The 19,528-nt window shown below is 39.9% G+C and overlaps 1 protein-coding gene across 2 annotated transcripts in view; it reads left to right on the forward strand.

The window, feature by feature from the left end:
• Positions 1–19,528, forward strand: part of SULF1 (sulfatase 1) — a 56,488-nt gene that overhangs the window by 28,108 nt on the left and 8,852 nt on the right. The window contains exons 7-15 of one of the 2 annotated variants that reach the window (XM_026662453.1): positions 3,634–3,889; positions 6,093–6,189; positions 6,279–6,373; positions 6,871–6,936; positions 7,453–7,625; positions 10,220–10,362; positions 10,454–10,577; positions 11,448–11,481; positions 17,424–17,509. In XM_026662453.1, the coding sequence (XP_026518238.1) occupies positions 3,634–3,889; positions 6,093–6,189; positions 6,279–6,373; positions 6,871–6,936; positions 7,453–7,625; positions 10,220–10,362; positions 10,454–10,577; positions 11,448–11,481; positions 17,424–17,475 (1,040 nt within the window). In that variant the 3' untranslated portion in view covers positions 17,476–17,509. The remainder of the gene's footprint in view (positions 1–3,633; positions 3,890–6,092; positions 6,190–6,278; positions 6,374–6,870; positions 6,937–7,452; positions 7,626–10,219; positions 10,363–10,453; positions 10,578–11,447; positions 11,482–17,423; positions 17,510–19,528) is intronic. The other variant, XM_026662458.1, reaches the window with a different exon arrangement.

Genomic DNA, 19,528 nt, shown 5'->3' on the forward strand with positions numbered 1-19,528 from the left:
AATGGGCCAGGAGCCAAAGTTTGCCAACCCCTGAAATATAGGGTCGGCTTATGAAAGGGTCATACAGTTTTTGCTATTTTTACCTATCCATCTTGGGGGGTCGGCTTATAAACGAACGGGCTAATGAACGAGTATATATGGTAATTTGAGTCATTTTGTATCATCTGCAAACTTTGCCACCTCACTGTTCACTCTTTTTTCCAGATCATTTATGAAAATGTTGAACACTGGTCCCAGTGCAGATCCCCAGGGGACACCGCTATTTCCTCTCTCCATTCTGAAAACCATTTGTTCCTACCCTTTGTTTCCTGTCTTTTAACAAGTTACTGATCCATGGGAGGACCTTCCTTATTATCCTATGAGTGCTTAGTTTGCTTAAGAGCCTTTGGTGAGGAACCTTGTCAAAAACTTTCTGAAAGTCCAAGTACACTATCTCCACTGGATCACCCTTGCCTCCATGTTTGTTGACCCCCTCATAGAGTTCTAATAAACTGGTGAGATATGATTTCCCTTTACAAAAGCCATGTAAAGGGCTTAACAAAAATATATATTCTGTTTCTTCACTGAATCGGCATTTTCAATCAAATGCTTAAACTTCTCATGTTTGGTGTGTTTTCTGTTCTAACACTCTTGCCAAGAGCAGCTGGGTTCAGGTAGCCTGAGTCAAGTACAGACTGTATTCCACTGGGTCTAGACAGCATTGTGGGTTATGGAATTTACATGAAATTTCGTGTAAACATACAAAAATTTTACAAAAATTACAAGAGGCTGCACGTATATATGATGTTGCAGAAAAATTATGATACTATATTGTATTATTTCAGGTATAGCCTGTGATGAAATAATTAAAGCCTGTAACATTCTTCAGAGGACAGAAGTTACGGCTGTGCATTCAGCCATAACTTAGGCATTTTCTGACTTCGGGGTCTCTAGTTGGTCAACCTAAGTGTTGCATTAACATAGTTTCTTGTGTTTAATAATGTTATACTCTAATGAACTCCATTAGAACTGACTATTGCTGGCTAGAATCAGAATCATCTGTATGTCATAAGCAATCAGCTACTGGAGCGTCTCCTGGAAAGCTCTGTTTTTGGAGCAGTAAGGTCCAAATTCTGTCCCCACTATCAAAGTAAAGTTACAACTGGCCATAGTGACAGCTGTGAAGCCCTAGGCGGCCATGGATTTGTTACAATACAAATCCTTGACTTTCCAGGCTATCTCTATAGCAATCGTTGTTGCAGTCCTTTCCTGCAGCTTACAGGTTGTCTTCCTATGCATGAAAATTATTTTGCCTCATTTTTCACTTTATCCCCTCTTTTCTCACTAATAAACAAAGCTGGCAAGAGACTGGAAATATGATTGTTTCCAATTCAGACCTGAAGCTACCTCACATCTTCCCACAGAAAAACACCTGGGAGGGGCCAGGTCAGGGCAAAATCTCTCTGAGATCCAATTTGTGAAGTTTCCTTCAACCATCCTCTGTTGGGAGAACTTGGGGTGTAGGGAGTCAGAAGGGCACAGGTTTTGAAGTCAGTGCCATTTCCAATTTCTGAAAACCAGGAGCCTTTCTATAGAGACAGCCACGCTAGGAGTTGTACTGCAGAGATTGCTTCTATTCTGCTGGTGCCCCTTCCATCAGGAGCTGTGCTGCCATTGGCCGCTCAGTAACAGCCATGAAGTGGACCCAGTGGAAGTATTGAGCTTTGAGCTTTATTGCCTCCCTGTATCTGTATGGAAATCTGTGAGCAGAGCAAGCTCTGGCACTACAGAAAGGAGCATTTCTTCATCCCCTAACCTCTTTCTTCAAATCCCCTCTGAGTTCCATCCAAGCAGCATACAATCTGAAGGGCCTGGTGATCGTGGGGCACAGTGTAAGGGCAGCTCAGGCCCCAGTTTTTCAGACTACTTAGTAATAAGATTGGAATATTTTCCAAACTTTCCATATCAGTCATTTGATTAATAGAGAGCATGGGAGGAGTTTGTAGCCTTGCAAGGGTGTATTTCAGTTCACCCTGCAAATCTTTGATGTAAAAACCTATTGTCTATAGTGAAGGAATAGGCAGAGAGACTTTGTAACTGGTTTTCTCTTCTGAAAGATGTACGTCTTCACTGACTGAGTAGGACACTTTTTTAGAGCTGACAGCTGGTATCCACTGAAATAGTTTAGGAGGATTATGTCATTTGAAAGAAATGTTAAATGAGGCTCACTATCAATGCTTCCAAAAGATTCTTGCAGAGAGGTTCCGTGTAGTTGTCTCAGAGACAGCTTGTGATATGATCTGCAGTATCTGTCACTCCGTACCTTTTCAGAACTCTCCAGGAATCATTTCATCCTATGTTATACTACAAATTAACTCATAACTTTTAATGACACCAGTCATTTTACATAGAGTGTTGCATATCAGACATGGATTTTGAGTGTTGAAATATTTTACCTATTCCATCTCATCCCATAACACACTAGCACTGGACTTTTAACATATGTATAATTAAATGCCATCAGTGTTTTGTTACAAAAGATGGTGTCTCTTTCTCCCATTTCAAATGTGTTGTTATCTACTGAGTAATAACAGTTTGCTCAGCACTTTTGAAATTTACAGGAAAAATTTCCCCCATCCCATTGATCTTACAAACTTTCTCATGTATGAATTAATACATTGCTCAGTGTGGGTGTGGTTGGGTGGGTTTGGCGAGGCCGGTTGTGAAATGCAACATGGTGTGATTTAACATATAGGTTTTATCAACATGAGTTTGTGATAGCTACATTGCTCACAAATGGGAAAACAAGTGAGTTGTGGAGGTCATCCAAGGTCAGTCCAAATAAACTTTTATACCATCGTGTATTCCATTTTGTCTAACAGTAAAAAACTAACCAAACAAAAACACCTTAACAATGTTTGAGAAGGTATTTAACATGTTATTTGGGACTTTTTTTTTAATATCTGGCTCCATCTTTAAAGCCAGATGTCTTAGTTGCCATGAGTCCACCTGTACAGGACTTGCAGCAACCTATAAAAACTTCTGTATTTCTATACATTTCTATATTTAAAGTTGTGCCATTTCTAAGTCCGGATTCTCAGGCTCTTACAGGGGTAGAAATGAGTGCTGGATCCCCATGAGAGTGGGAAAATCTTGTCATTTCTAGCTCTGCAATGCAGCAAAATATCAGAGAGCCATGATATGCTTATACCTAGAAAAGCCATCTCGGCTACGTAACTGAATCTTGTCCTTTTAATGTCTAACTTTAAAAGGAAAAAGTGCCGCCATCTCTTAAAGAAGTGATTTTTGGACCCCTGCACCCTGATTCTCAGAAGTACTGAGCTCCCACAGTTCCCATTGATTTCAGTTGCAGATTTGGTTGCTCAACATGTCTGAAAATCAGGCCCTGGATGTATAAAGTTGAGTACATAAAAATTATGGCACCCAAAATAAGAGGCCACTTCTTCAAATTTGGACCTTAATTTGCCAAAGATCATCAAGGAAGTCTTTGCAAAGCCAGAAATAGATCTGAGATCTCCAAGTTTGTGCCTTGTTACAAGTCCATCCTTCTTGCCCTTTGAAATTTGCTGCCTGTTTATGAAATCCATTTTTGTATATCTATAAGCATGAATATGTTTTCCTCTTCTGATGCAGAATATAAACCCCGATTTGTTCATACTCGCCAAACTCGGTCCTTGTCTGTGGAATTTGAAGGTGAAATATTTGACATAAACCTGGAGGAGGAGGAACTACAAGTGTCGCAGTCCAAAAGTATTAGTAAGCGTCATGACACTGAAAATGAGGAGGATTCAGAAGACAGTAATGATGGTGGTGATGGTGAAGAAGAAGAAATGATAGCTGATGGCACCAATGCTGTTGGCCAACCTGATTCTGTCAGAGTGACACACAAGTATGAATGCTTTATATTGTTTTTCTTAAAGTAAATTTTCTCCCACATTTTGCATTTTCTTCTTTATCCTTTTCTTTGTGCTTTTCAGAATTTTACAGTTTATAATAACACAACACAATAATATAATAAAAGAATGATTTTCTAATTTTGCCCTCTCCTACACAGGTCAAGCCAATGGGGTGAGTTGTACCTCTGTAAGTGAGGACAGAATTGGGCCTAGCGAGTCCAACTTTCCTGGCTGTTTGTATTAATGTACAGACTTGGCACCAGAGACTCAAATAAAGCAAATTAAACCTATGTACAATTGAGTAGAGATGGACAGCAAATAGTTTTCCCATCCTGCAAGAGTTTTTGTGATTTTAAAAAATTTCCCATCTCAAATCAGAACAAAAAGTGAAAATCTCAAAAAATTTTGCAAACCAATAATCCAAAAAAAAGGACCAGGTCAATCAAAACATTTCATTTAGATAATTTCATAGTAGTTCATTTCAATTTTGACAATCTATATTTTTTAACCTTTTTAATATAAATTAACTAACATTTCCAAACCGGAAAACGAAACATTTTTTCAAAAGTTTTTCAAATCTGGAGATTCATCAGAACTGATTCTTTTCCACAAACAGTTTTGGGTTAAACAAATCAATACTTTCCAGTGCAAGAATGTTTTATCAGAAAATTTCCAACAAGCTCTATAATTGACAACTCACTTGCAATGACAGGGGTTGGAATAGGAGACTCTGTACACCTTTTCGATCTCTAACTCCTATGGGTCTATAACTTTCCATTTTCTTCTGGAGCAGAGGCATAAGGGAGTCAAATTGAAGCAGGGCAGGTGAAGGGTGTGTCCATAGAGTCTCAGAAATGCACAGTTATGGAAGTTGTCTGAGAACGTCAGTAAGGGAAACTTTGGGAAAACAGTATGCAGATGTTTATCTCTCAGTCTAGTCTCAGTAAAAGAGACAAGGTGGGGGAGGTGAAATCTTTTATTGGACCAACTTTTGTTGGTGAGAGGGAAAAGCTTTCGACCTAAGCAGAGCTCTTCTTCAGGTCACCTGAAAAAGAGCTCTGTGTAGCTCAAAAGCTTGTCTCTCTCACCAATGGAAGTTGATACAAAAAAAGATATTACCTCACCCACCTTCTCTCTCTAACATCCTGGGACCAATACAGTTACACAGCAACACTGGATATTCTCAGTTAAGTCAGTCTTGGCCTTCTCACTGTTGTTTTCTCTTGCTAGAACCATTATCCTGAATAGCTGTCTTTAATCCATTTATTTTGTTCATAGTTACAGATACTTTAGCACGCAACTGTTCACATTATTTACCACTTGAACTTTCTTTGTCACACAGCAAATTGATGAGTCATTACTCATTGCTTTGGACAATCATGTCCCATTCTTACCAATTGTGTGCTCATAGATGGGGATTCATGGTAGTGTGCCAAGATCATGAGAAAAAACCTACCTCTCTGCAGCTGGTGGCTGTACAAGCAATGGCAATTCTGATTAAAGGGAGATTAAGAATTTGATGGAGTTTTATACTTTGGTTTTGTTTCTGATTGGACTGAGAATCCCCAACATGTTAATGTTATTGCATCTTAACATAGCAGGCACGGAGCCCAGGCCAAGGAGGAGTTTTCTCCATGTTAGAGAGAAAACAAATGGAGGTAATGATTTGGGACTACTAAACCAACACACATTCCTGGCTGCCGTTGTTGAGTCTAAATCAGGGGCAGCCAAATCACGGCACCCGAGCCACATGCGGCTCTTTTACAGTTAAAGTCCACTCACGGACACCCCCCAAGCACCCCTCCCATTCCCCACCTACCAGACTGGGGGTGGAGGAGCTAGGGGTTTCTGCGTATCAGGGAGGGGGGGTCTAGGGACTTCAGCCCCATAGGAGGCGCCTGACGGTGATCGGGGCTTTAGCCCCTAGCCCCACTACCCTGACACTGGGGAGAAGCTCCAAGGTGCACCCAGCTCTTGCGAAGACTATAGTCTGCTGCTCGGAGGGTCAGTAAGTTTGGCCACCACTGGTCTATTTTATTACTTACCAGAGGGCAGAATACAACTGGAAAACTTTATGGGGAGGAGAGGACAGGAAGAGACGTTGGAAGAAGGGGAAGAGGTGGATGTGCACAAGGAAAGTTATTGATCTCTCTCCACTGTTCTGTTAAATGGTTCTCAATATATTTGCATCTATAGGTGTTTTATTCTTCCAAATGACACCATTCACTGTGAGAGGGAACTATACCAATCATCCAGAGCCTGGAAGGACCACAAGGCCTACATTGATAAGGAGGTTAGAGGGATTTCAAAATCTATTCTTAATAAAGGTTCTAAACTCTGATGTCATCACAGTGTAACTCTGCATATAAATGTGCTTTGCAGATTGAAGCTCTCCAAGATAAAATTAAGAATTTAAGGGAAGTGAGAGGACACCTAAAAAGAAGAAAACCTGATGAATGTGATTGTAGCAAACAGAGGTAAGAAAAATTTACCTGCAGCTCTGTTTTCCTCACTGATTTACTTTATGAACTCATGAGCTTTTATAGAGTGGGAAAGATTTAACATTGGCTACTGTAAGCTTAATATCCAGAAATGGATTCAAGCTGCAGAGTTTGGATCCAGAGCCTAAATTCCTCAAAATTTGGATCCAGGATTTTGCTTTAACCCATTCTACAGGTAGGAGCCATCATGAATGAATTAAGATCCAGATCTGTATTTTAGCATTAGGTGTGTTTGGATTCTGGTTATATATTTTGACCCATCTCTATTAATAATTTTGATATAGTATGTGCTCATACAAATCATTCCTGCTAGTGAAATAAAACAGACTGTACATTCAACTAAAACAATAATAGTATCTATTTTAAGTGCAGAACATAAAACAGATGGTGTACTTCTATTTTGCTTTGACTGTAGAAAATGAATTAAGTTTTATCCAGTCACGAAAAACTGATGTTTTTAATATTATCTGTAGCTATTACAACAAAGAGAAAGGGGTGAAGGCCCGAGAGAAACTGAAGAGCCATCTTCATCCATTCAAGTAAGTGTCGTTTTTCCCTTTGCTATCAGCTGGGCACTTGTTTTATTTTGCTTTTTAGTAACTGTGAAATATCAGTGATGAGCCACAGTCCAAAATGGCTGTTGTCTGGTGGGTACCAGAAGGTGACAACTTTTGACTAGCTGCCCAACTTGAACCCTCAGAAGCTCAGGATGGGCACTGGGAAATTAAAAACAATGGCACAAATCCCAGTGAAATGAATCATCCTGGGGACTGACTGACTTGATGACCTTTAGTTGGGTCCTATTACCTTTACTTCCTGTACTTGATACAGCATCTATCTGATTTACTTGTGATGAGCGCATCTTCTCACAATGTTAAGAGATAGAGGGGGGAGAGAGAGAGAGAGAAAGACCACCCTTAATTAGGCTCCCGCTCTGGTACATAGTTTCAAGCATTCGGCCTTTTAAAAACTCAAACAAACATAATTGTTAAAGCCCTTATCAAACAAATAGAAATTAGTCTATGTGAACTACTAATTGCTTCCCCTCTGAACAGAGAAGCAGCACAGGAGGTGGACAGCAAACTTCAGCTATTCAAAGAGAACCGCAGGAGAAAGAAGGAGAGAAAGGGAAAGAGGCGCCAGAAGAAAGGAGATGAATGCAGCCTTCCTGGACTTACGTGCTTTACCCATGATAATAACCACTGGCAGACAGCACCGTTCTGGAACTGTGAGTATTCCTTATCTCCACATGCAGACTTCAATGAGGTTCATCCTCCTGTCTCATGTGATAATTTCCAGATAGGACAGTCAACGAGGGCATTATTTTGGAAAGCAGGCACTTATCTTCCTGACACAAAATGCACACAAAGAAGTAATTGCCGTGTAAAGAAATTAATGAAGAGCTGCACTTGTAGTTATTATTTATTTATACTGCAATATAAATACCTAGAGGCCTCAATTAAGATAGTAGAAACACAAAAAAGACATGTTCCTGTGCTTATTTATTAACATCTAATTTGATTTTGTTCCTCTTCTTGTAGCTCAAGATGTCTAAATATTTCAGAGGACTTCTAATTATGCTGTTTTATGATCCTGAAAAGAGGGAAAAAAAGTTCCATTATTTCCTGTCTATATTCACATTTATTTTCCCACCTACCCATATAATACTGCTTGTTAAATTCGGGTAAATGACTTCTTCACTTTGTTAAAGTGAAGTAGAGTGAGGATGAATACAGTGGCTCAGATTTTGCTGTCATTTACAGCCATGCAACCCTGAATAGGAGTTACATGGGGAGTCTATCAGGACAGAATTTAATCAGCTGAATTTAGTGTTAAGTTTATTGAGAACATAATTATCAGACTCAATGAGACAAAACCATAAAATCTGGTATCATGCCCCTATGAATAAAGGGAGACCCAAAAACTATCATAATCTTCACATTAGTTAATGTTATACCAAAATTTGGCAGGAGGAAGGAGGATTTTTCCCCCGGCCCTTAGGGATCATCTCCTGACTTGAAGCGAAAGAATTTATTGATAGTCCATGTAATTTTTATCTAGGCTAGTACTATATCAAACATTACATTTAAGGTATCTACAGGACTTCCATTATAAACCATTGTTTTCAGTTGTGTGTAACTGTCTGAAAAACTCTGCTTTGGGGCTGAAAGTTTCAAGGTTTGATCACAGAACAAAGGGGATTGTTTGTTTGTTTGTTTTTTATTGAAAGTTTAATCAAAATCCATTCATTCTTTTCCACAATTTTTAGGTGTTTTTGCACATGAATAACTTAGGAATAGCTGTTCTATAGAAGCTGAAAATTGTCAGGTGGCTAGATCTCACTGAGACCTAGGGACAGATACTCAGCTGGTAGAAATTGTCAGAGTTCCATTGACAGCTGAAGTTCCGCCCTTAGTCTTCAGACCAGTTTGCTAAAGACAAATAGTGCAAACTGTGGAAATATAAAAATTGGGGTTTACATTTGTAGTGATATTTTGCACATTTGTAATACAAAACTGAGAGTTTTGATGGGGTAGGAATTTAGCATAAATTGAGTAAGGACTTTTGGTTTTAACCCAAAGTAATTGATGTTTTTCTAATCTTTTCCTCAGAGACAAAAACAAACAAAATCAAACAAACAAAAAAAGCAGGGAAACTGAATACAAAAGTTAGTTAGTGCTAATTTTAAGGTTTCGATTTTAAACACTCTGAAATCAGGAAAAGATAAACATTAAGAGTATCATTGTAACCTTAAATCAGACATTGCACATACCTAATATTTTAGGTTAGTAGTTATGCTGTTAAATGTAATACGATTTAACCCTCTCATTCTGGTACATCATCATATTTGTGTGCTGGTTCCACTCACCTCAGAGGGCTGTGTGTCAGTGATGCTGAAAACCTTTTGATGGCCCATACCACTGTCCTCCTTGGGGTTTCCTCGATGGTGCGCATCACCTCCATTACTGCTCCTCCAGGGCTTCATTCTTCCTACTAGTGCCACTTCACTCCTGCTTGCTAGTCCTGCCTCTTTCCTTTCTGCCCTCCAGCTCTGTTACTCTGCTCCTCTTGCTTCATAGTGGCCCCCAGCAACTCTTCCAAATCCCTTCCTCCAATGCCACACTGCAACATCCCCTGCCAGCTTCTATGTACAATCCAAACCCATCTTCACATTTCCATTTCCTCCTCTTCGGTCTCCATAATGTACCTCCTTCTCTCCTGCCTGCCACATGACCTCGCCCTCTCATCATGTATACTCCCTAACAAATGGAGCTCAAGCCACAGCACTGACAACATACAGACAGCTCTCACTAGCTTCTAGAGGAGTGCAGAATAGCACCCTGTGGATGGAATTTTCTGTGAAACTTGTATCCTATATGTTCAATGAGGTTAAGGTTACTTTTAGAACATTGGTGCAAATTTTACCCTGACTTATATACTAAGCAACTCCATTGAATCTCAATCTGCATGAGCAACTGAGGACAAGAACTTTTTTTTTTTTTTTTAAAGGCTTACAGCCTATTCACCCCAGAGAAGTCAGATTTACATCATGTGTCAGTCGGGGCAGAATTTTGCCTGTTATCCAAAGGATTTCATGTCTCCTGTTATTTAAAATGCAGATGTGTTTTCATATATGTTTTTGTATTTAAATAATTTAGGAAATATTTGTGTTTCTGAATAGAATTTAATGGTTTAATTTTAAAACTAAAGAACTTTTCAGAAAAATAAAGTAAAATGATTAAAATCAATAAAAGTTTTACTAACAGAAAAGCAATGTTTATTATTTTATATCTAAAGCTAATCATTTTCTCCCAATTACAGTGGGGTCTTTCTGTGCTTGCACAAGTTCAAACAACAACACCTACTGGTGTTTGCGAACAATTAATGAGACACACAATTTTCTCTTCTGTGAGTTTGCAACCGGATTCTTGGAATATTTTGATATGAACACTGATCCCTATCAGGTAAACCCATTTCTGTTACAAACTCTTCAGCACTAATATTTTGTATGTTTGCACTCTTGTTAACAAATATTTCTTTTTTTCTGATGCCCAGCTGACAAATACAGTACACACAGTGGAAAGAGGCATTTTGAATCAATTACATATACAGCTAATGGAATTGAGAAGTTGTCAAGGTTACAAGCAGTGCAATCCACGACCTAAGGGACTTGAAACAGGTAAAAAAGAAAAAATCTGAAACAAAGCACTATTCATGTATGTTTTTGTTAGGGAGTCTTTTGTTTTCTTAATTACTAAGTGGATCAATTACATCTCTCTCTCTCTCTCTCTCTCTCTCTCTCTCTCTCTGAAAACCTTGCAGTTAATTGTGCATACAGCATTATTAGTGCATTGCAGATATGTTTCACTGCAGATATGTTGGGTTACTATACATGGACATTACAAAGTATTGGGCAGGAAGGTGACCAAGCCATTACACTAAAAAATAATAGAAGAACATGCTAATGCTGCTTAATTACACTCTAGATAGCTTTGTAGGACTTTGTTTCCATTCTCTCCTGCAGGATTAATTTTGTTAGTCTTTGCTTCCCAATAGCGTCCCCATCAAGGAGTGATTAACTGCAAATTCTACATTGCAACCGAGAATGTATGTTGCAGACTTTTAATGGACAGATGTCCCCTCTGTTTTTAAGAAGAGCAAGATATGAGCAGTCCTTTACAAATGTTCCTGAGTTAAAAAAAATATTAAGTGATATTTATACTTCACTTATCTGGAATTTGTTGCACTTCATTTTGGGTGACTTTTACAGGAATATTCTCTTCATATTTTATGCCATTGCTTCTTTATTTTTCTCTCTTTTTTCCATGAAAATTCTCTTAATTTATAATTTCTAATCTGATTTTTGTGGGATTTTTTCAATTCTTTGAACACATCTTTCAGGAAACTTTTGTTGGACTGCAGCTCTGTCTATATTTAACACAATACATTTCTTTTTAGGATTAGATGCTGTGCATGGAAACTACATTGTGAATGGTTTTTACAAGTTCTAAGCACTAACAAAAGTTACTCTTGTATTTTCCTATATCAGGAAATAAAGATGGAGGAAGCTATGATCCACACAGGTATCCACACTTTTTTATTCTCCTCAGCAGCTTCTTTCCAAATAATTGCATGATCCAGTCCATTTCAACTAATGTCTGTATCCTGCCATGTTGCAAACAACATAGCTTTTGGTGCATGCATTTTCTAACAATATTCTCCACTGAACTTGGCCATTGGTTATTAGATCTGCCATTCTGCATTTAACTTAGCTCATTGTCATGGCAAGACTTCATGCAGCTCATTGTAATTAGTCCATGCCTGTATTTCTTATATGCTTATATTGGGAATCTATGTAAAAAGAACAAACTGTTTGTTTGTTTTTTAATATAAGAAGACTATACAGCTGCTTTGTAAATGTAAAACAAGTGTGTTTAAATATAACCTCTGATTTATATATACTCCAAGGGCCTGAGTAAGCACTCATTGAAGTCAATAGCTATATTCCTGCTAACTTCAATGGGCATTGGATGAGGCCCCTACTAGATGAAATAGGGGTGGGGTTGCTGTAGGTAAGCATACTGTATGCACACCACTCACTGCTGCGAGTGGGGAAAACAGATCCAGGGAGAGAGTAGAAAAAGGGACAGAGACATTGAGAAAGCTGAAATCATAACATCACTGTATTGGTATCTGCAGCACTGTCCACTCTTCAGGTTAAGTGTAGAATTAATGGTAGAAAATGATCCAGGATATTTGGACTTGGTTCTGTTCTCATTTTCCATCAATTTTACACCTTTGCAGCTTCATTCACTTTGTTGGGATTACACAAAATGTACACAAAATGTGTATGTGAGGGCATAATTGGGCCTCAGGAGACTACATTTGTATAAATTGTCCATTTTATGGGGAGAGCAAAGAGTGTGTGATTGTTAGCTCTGTGTATCAAACACAGCAGTCAGGAAACAATTAAAATAATCACATCTTGATGTTTTATAAATCTCTAATTTAAGCAGCTGTTTCTCTGTAGAGCCAAGTTTGTATTTTTCCCAATTGTGTAGTTTCATGACTGAGGATATGATGAGCTGTTCTGTGAAATCTCATGATATTTCACAGTTTTGAGCATCTCCTGCTAAAGCCTGATGGGAAACAGTTATTTACTGCAAAGGGAGAATGAGATTCTTGGATTTTGTTGGTTTAATTTTTTTAAATAAAACTATACTTTTTAATCTCTCATATGAAGACTTTCTTGCAAGCATTTTTTTTGCTACCTTTAACTTTACATCTAACAGAGATGGCATTTTTATGTTGTAGGGCTGCATATAATATGGCACCATATATCATTATATTACATCTTGTCATAAAGTCTAGTAGTGAAATCATTCTAACCACTGACTCACCAAGTCATTTAAAATTATTCTATTGGGAAGAGTAATAGGTGTAGCACAATTAAAATAATACTGACCTGTAAAGCGCAGGTCCAGACAGAGTTTCCCAAAGGTCAAAGGTATTTGTGTCCAAAGTTTTGATTCAGACCCTTCAGACCCTGTGAATATGTGACATTTATAAAAGAAACCTTAACCATTTCTTAGTAATCTTTTAAAGGAATCTCTGAGAGGAATCTATTCTTCATGTACCAAAACTGTGCAGAATTAAAAAGGATGTAGCTCCATGCTGTTGTGAGTCTCTTAAAATATTGCTTGGGTATTATGTGGGCCTGCTTAGTAGCTCAGCTTAGATGTATTGATATTTTAAATACTTTAGTTCAGAATTTAACACACAACTAAATGTGTTGATTTATGGCCAATACAACCATATTAGCTGTGTTGTGGCTGCAGGCATATGTGTCCACACAGTTTGTTTAATGCCTATGTAGAGAATGAACACTGCATGCCCATTTCTACCCTTGGATGCATTCAGGAAGCACCTATTATAGGACCTCTATGCCATACATGTGCATTGAAGGGCAGATCTTGACTCTACATAAATAGCTGCCCAGAGTAACCATGAACTATACACACAGGCTGAGACTTTCCAAGCTGCCTCGGGATTTTGATGCCCATTTGCCATTATTCTTAATGGGATGTGAGTATCCAAATTCCTTAGGAAGCTTCAAGGAATCTCAGCCATGAATAACAGTTTGAGTAATTTTTTAGAAGAGAATCCCAAGATGTGTGCTTATGTATGTAGCCTTAGCAGCATTTTTCTACATTGGGTCTTATCCTGTTTATCTGATAAAATGCAAAATACTTTAAAAACAAAAGCACTTCTATATTAATCAGATACAATTCTTCCCTATTTTCCTTCTCTGTGTTTATTTTTAACAAGATTTGATTTATTGCAGGGGGAAACATTTTTCTGTTTTTCCTTTACACTTTTATCTCAATTTATGAAACCTCTCAAGTTCATTCTTGAGTTGTGGGTTTACAGCATCTGAAATAACTCACCCAATCAGCATGCAGTCAATTCTAGGAAATGAGAATATTGTCTTCCCTTTTGGTTAAACTGTGATATAAGTTATTCTGTTTTTCTTATATATTAAAAAAAGTTGCACTTCCTGGCTGCTGTTAAAGCCATTAAACAGCTTCTGCTGCCATCATGGCCCTGAAATGAGACTTGTTTGCTAGTTGGCAATGGGATTTTCATTATATCAATTTGTTTCTCTATATATCAGTCAGAATAGTATGGCATTTGGCAGTTAGATCCCTGACAAAATGACAATTGTCCTACTATAACTGCATAGTAAAATTGTAATTATTGTAGGGTCTGTACTTAAGTTGATGCCTTGGAGAGTTTTAAGGGTAACTTTCATTAATGGTGCCTCCCGTTTATTATCTCATCTAGCCTCTTTTCCTCACAAGAAAGTCCCCAGAATGTTGATGGGAAAATAGATCTCTGTGTCTACAATGTTGCAATTTTGTAGGCCTATAAGTCCTCAGTGAGCTTCTTATTGTTGGGTTTTGTTTCTTATCCTTTTTCAGAAATCCCCAAAAGGGGCACATTTAACCAGCAGGCTGATGTTCTCATAATCATATCTGTTAATACACTAACAAACCGAGAGAGATTTTGCTGGCCTAGTTTCAGTAGCCGGTGAAGTGGGGTATAATGTGGGATATGAACTAAACTGATACACTGTACGGTGTGAGCTGGGAGAGTGAGGTACAGATTTGCCGTCAATGGATGTTTTTTGCCTTGAGCTACTCTAGGAATGAAATTCATGCCCCAAGCACAAAGTCCGGTTTCTAGGGTTTTGTCTGGAGGATTCTAAAGGGAATAGGAGGATGCATTTCCACTTACAGGTGGGAAGCGTGGCTATTGCCACACTGCACTATCCAAGTGGGGCATGCCACTTAGCAGTGAACCAGAACATTAGATAGAAGGTTCCCTGACTTGGCCTATCTTTATCTACAACTCCAGATTACATTTGCTTACAGGAAACAAACAGTGAGTTGAATTAAAATAGAAAAACAACAACCACCACCCCACCCCCAACACCTGCATTTACTCCTGGAATTAAAATATGTCAAAACTTGCCTAAGAGCATTCACAGTTGAGTGGTTTTCCTATTGAAAACATGTCTTCCTTACAGTTAATTGGTTCACAACGAAGATGGCAACTTCTGTGAAGTATGGTCACAGCCATTCACTGACATAGACCTTTGTGTGTGGGGCGGTTAATATAACTATTTATCCATCTATACAAAGATTTGATAGAAGAACACTGGTGTTTCCAAAATACTTCCTTAGTTTGATGGCAGTTATGCCTATAAGATAAGGGACCAGATTCATGCCCCACTCAATTCTCTTTGTACCACTCAGGCAGTGCAAAGAGAGCAGAAACCTTCTTCAAGTCTCTTGCTGAGGATGTCTGTCTTCCATCTCTCCTTCCCCTCAATACCTAGTGCAGGAGGTGTGTCAGGTGTATGGCCAGAATACAATGTGCTCCAACAATCCCCAGATGGTGTATGATCCCTAGGGGTCTGTAGCCATCAGGCATATTTTAAAGCAGCCCTCTGGATGCTTTAATCTGTACTCAGGGCCAGGAAAGGAAATAGGGAGCTCTGACAGGCTCCCTAAAGCCTCTTTGCTGCTATGCTCAGTATAAGGCGGATGCAACAGAGAATCGGGTGTATAATTTTCAGGCACATTTTTCTTCCATGCCTTACCAACGGAGAATGACAGAGTTAAAATTTAACACTTGATTAATACTGTCAATAAATATAAATCTCCAGGGCATCCTGGGAGAGAGTTTGAACATCTTGGGCAAATCCTGCCTCTAGCACACAGTCTGAATAACCAAGCTATGTGCCGCAGAAGGGGTTCTGTGATGGCCCTGGTTAAAAATATCCACATACTCTTGCCTGGGCTGTATGGTTACTACTTCAGCCCTGAGGATGATACAATCCTTGCAGTTCCTATGGCTGGTGGATCCTGTCTCTAGCTTACTAGATCTAATGCAAGGAGCTCCGTGGAGTTGGCCTCCATACATGGATGTGGGTCACCAGGCATCGTGCTCCTGTCTGTGCAGCAGAATACAGGTCCCTCTATGGATGGAAGGAGGGAGGCAGGATTTGCCCCTTATAATAATAATAACCAATGAGTATGATCTGTAACATCAAAAACATTGGCATATTTTGCATTTGGAAAAGTTGCTGTATAATGCATTTGCTTTGTGCAGGGTTTTCCCATAGAATTTGACCAAAACCCCTCAATAACCCCCCAGCATTTGTCTTTGAGCTTCTTCCAACCACCAAATGACAGTTTTTACTGAAATTGTTTTGAATGTTTTATGTTATAAACAGGGCCAACGAGGGGGGGGGGGAAGCCAGTACAAATTACCGGGGCCCGGCGGTCCGGAAGGGGGCCCGGCTTCCCCCCGCCCCTCCTCTCGTAGGCCCTGTTTAGGGGTCCCGAAAAAAAATTTTCACCGGGGCCCGAACCCGTTCTCGGCGGCCCTGGTTATAAACAAATGTTCATGTCAGACTCAGCCAAGACTGGCTATCGCAATGTTTCTCAAGCAGGGCAGCTTAGCTAGATATTAATCCTTCCTCCGAATGTTGGCACTATTTATAGCATTGTATGTCGCAACTCCTGTTAGGCTTTAGGTTGAAGTTGAAATGTAATACTTATGTTCATGGGTAGGATCAGGTCAGTCATTTTAGGATGGGGAAGTATTACAAGAATTGCTAATTTACACCGAGTTACCTTGTTGTGATCTTTAGAATATTTGATGTGTTTCATTATGAAATTCAGGTTCTTGCCAGCCCATTGTCTACACCTTGGCTTTGGACATCATTGATTGTAACATTGCAGGAAAATGTGTTGAGTATCAGAACCTAGTTCCTGCATTCTGGAAAAAAAAGTTGCTCTTGGAACTTTATTATAACAGCTTAGTTCTGTTTGCAGGGCCGGCTCTGGCTTTTTGCCGCCCCAAGCAAAAAAGCCTCCAGCCGCCCCCCCCCCTGCGGGGGGAGGGCGGCCGGAGCCCTGGGAGGAGGGCGGCGAGCCCCGGCGGGGGCTCCGCTCTCCCCCCGGCTGCCAGAGCACAGGGGGCAGGGCGGCGAGAGGGCGGCGAGCCCCGGCAGCGGCTCGCCGCTCTCCCCCCCGGCAGCTGGGGGGAGGGCGCCGGGGGGGAGGGTGGCCAGACCGCCGGGGGGAGGGTGGCGAGCCCGGCCGTGGCCCCGCTCTCCCCGGCGGCCGGAGCGCCGCGCCGCCCCCCTCCAGGTGCCGCCCCAAGCACAAGCTTGGTGGGCTGGTGCCTGGAGCCGGCCCTGTCTGTTTGTTCACCTGATCATTTTAATAGATGCTTTTAGTTCATCAGTGATGCTTGATAAGTAAAATGTTAAGCTGTGCCACATGCCTTTTTTTCTTTAAGAAATAAATTAGCTTTCTTCTTTGAATCCTTTATAATGTACTTTTTTGCAGGCAGAAAATCATTGTCACTTTATTTTGCTTTATGAGGATGGCTCTCACATGACCATTCAATATTTCTTTCATTGTGGTTGATTTCATTACATCTCTTTCAGAAAGAAGAATAACACAACTTTACTCTTCCCCTGCTCTCACCAGAACCAGTAAACACAGCCAGTCCAGAGAGAGAGGATTTTCTGTTGTAAGGAATTTGCCAGTTGGTGGTAGGGCTACTAAATTGAAACATAGGACCATGGAGACAAATGAGCAGTGGGGGTGGGAGTGTTAAAATAGGAGCTAGCACATCAATTTTTAAGGAAAGGATATATTTTTAGAAGATACTATTAGAAAAGTTAAAATATTTCCATTTTTATGTAGTTATGTTAAGTGAGAGAAGGCCAATTTATGTGTAAGATTCAAGCACTTCCCATTGCAGGAGTCAATGCCCAAACTCTCCTTGACTCCAGTGGAGTAGGCTCAAGTCCCAAATTAGCAAACAAAGAACCTCACGAGTGTTTTTCCAAGCCAGACTTTCATCTCTTGGCACTGCCACAGTGTGGTGGACTATGCTTCTTCTCACAAACTCTGAAAGCCAGCAGTAAAGCAAAGAGTAAAAGCTGTGAAGGAATAGGTAGCTACGTCCAGTCTCCTCTGGCCTATGTGAAACATGAGAATATGAGATGAGGCTGAAACTGGTTATGTTTTCCCAGTTTCTTATTCAGAAACCAAAGTTATTGAAAAATACATCCACGTAAGATGAAATGTTTAGAAATGTCATCAAATGAATGTGATTGAATGTGATAAAAATGTAAATTTCTAATTTGTTAATTTATTTTTTAATTGAATAATCAAATAAGAAGCTGGGTTTTGACCGGCTGTCTCTGACAAAACATGTCCTCAGGTTACCCCAAATTACAAGTCCTTGTGATGACTACACTGTTCTGAAGGAGCAGGGACACGCCACTCACTGATCTGAAGCTTCATTTTTGCGTGATATGCTGTGAGTTGTGACATCCTGGCCAGACTTCCATTTTGTATATGGAGTTTGAATAAACAGCTGGGTTTTGACTGCCTGTATATGACATAATGTGCCTTGCATCACCCCAACTGACACATCGCTGTGACTATTGTACTCTTCTGAAGAAGCTGGGACATTGCACTCTCTGACCCGAAGCTTCATTGTTGTGCAATATGCTGTGAAGTGTGACCCCACTTCTATATTGTGGATGGCATTCTAATAAGGAGCTGGATTTTGAGTGGCTGAATATGACAAATATGTCTCGAGTCACCCCAAGTAACAAGTCTCTGTGAACATTGTACTCTTCTAAAGTAGCCAGAATATGCCACCAGCTGACCTGAGGCTTTGTTCCTGCGAAATACATTGCCATGCATCTGCCCCCACTTTAGTATTGCATGGCAGGGTTTGAATAAGGAGCTGGGTTTTGACTTGCTGTATGTGACAAAATATGTTTCAGGTCCCTCCAGATGACTTGACTTGTCCCCAAGACCGTTAGACTGTTCCGAAGGAGCAGTTGCCAGTCTGAAGCTTTGTTCTTGAGCAATATGCTGTCACATGTCATGTCCCTGGCACATGTCTACTTCCATATTGTATGTAGGGCTTGAATAAGGAGCTGGATATTTCCTGGCTCTACGTGGCAAAAGTTACCTAATCTGTTGATCGTATATTAATTTATATTGACTACTTAAGAATTCCCAGTTAACACACTGAGGTTTCGTAGGTTCTTGTCCCAAGATCAGGCCCAGGGTTATTAAAATTAAAGTTTAGTTGGGAACCCCAACATGCACAGCTGCAACATGCACAATTGGGAAAAACCTTCTGTTTTCAGTTAGCAAGTTACAAATACTCTAACCCAGCAAGGTAGATAGAGATAATACAGAATGTGCGTCTGAACAGCCATATGCTCTCACCATCCCTTGCAAAAGGACCTGAAGTGTTAGTTATCCTCACCGTCACCAGTGCTTGTCATCCTGGCATCTCCTAAGAGTTACATCTCCCAAGGCACGCAGGCTGGGATACGACTTTTATAATGTGTTACTCTGACACCACTATACCTAATGCATATTCCATAGGAGTTTCAGCCCCTTTTCCTTATTTGTAGTTTCTCCTGCTACTAATGTTGGGGTGCCCTTCTCCCATAGATTATTAGGGCTTTTACCTCAAGCTTATTAACATATACGTCAGTTAGTTGCCATGGCACTC

The sequence above is a fragment of the Terrapene carolina genome, unplaced genomic scaffold (genome assembly GCF_002925995.2).
Source record: "Terrapene carolina triunguis isolate 2854851 unplaced genomic scaffold, T_m_triunguis-2.0 Scaffold58, whole genome shotgun sequence".
Taxonomy (NCBI): domain Eukaryota; kingdom Metazoa; phylum Chordata; order Testudines; family Emydidae; genus Terrapene; species Terrapene triunguis.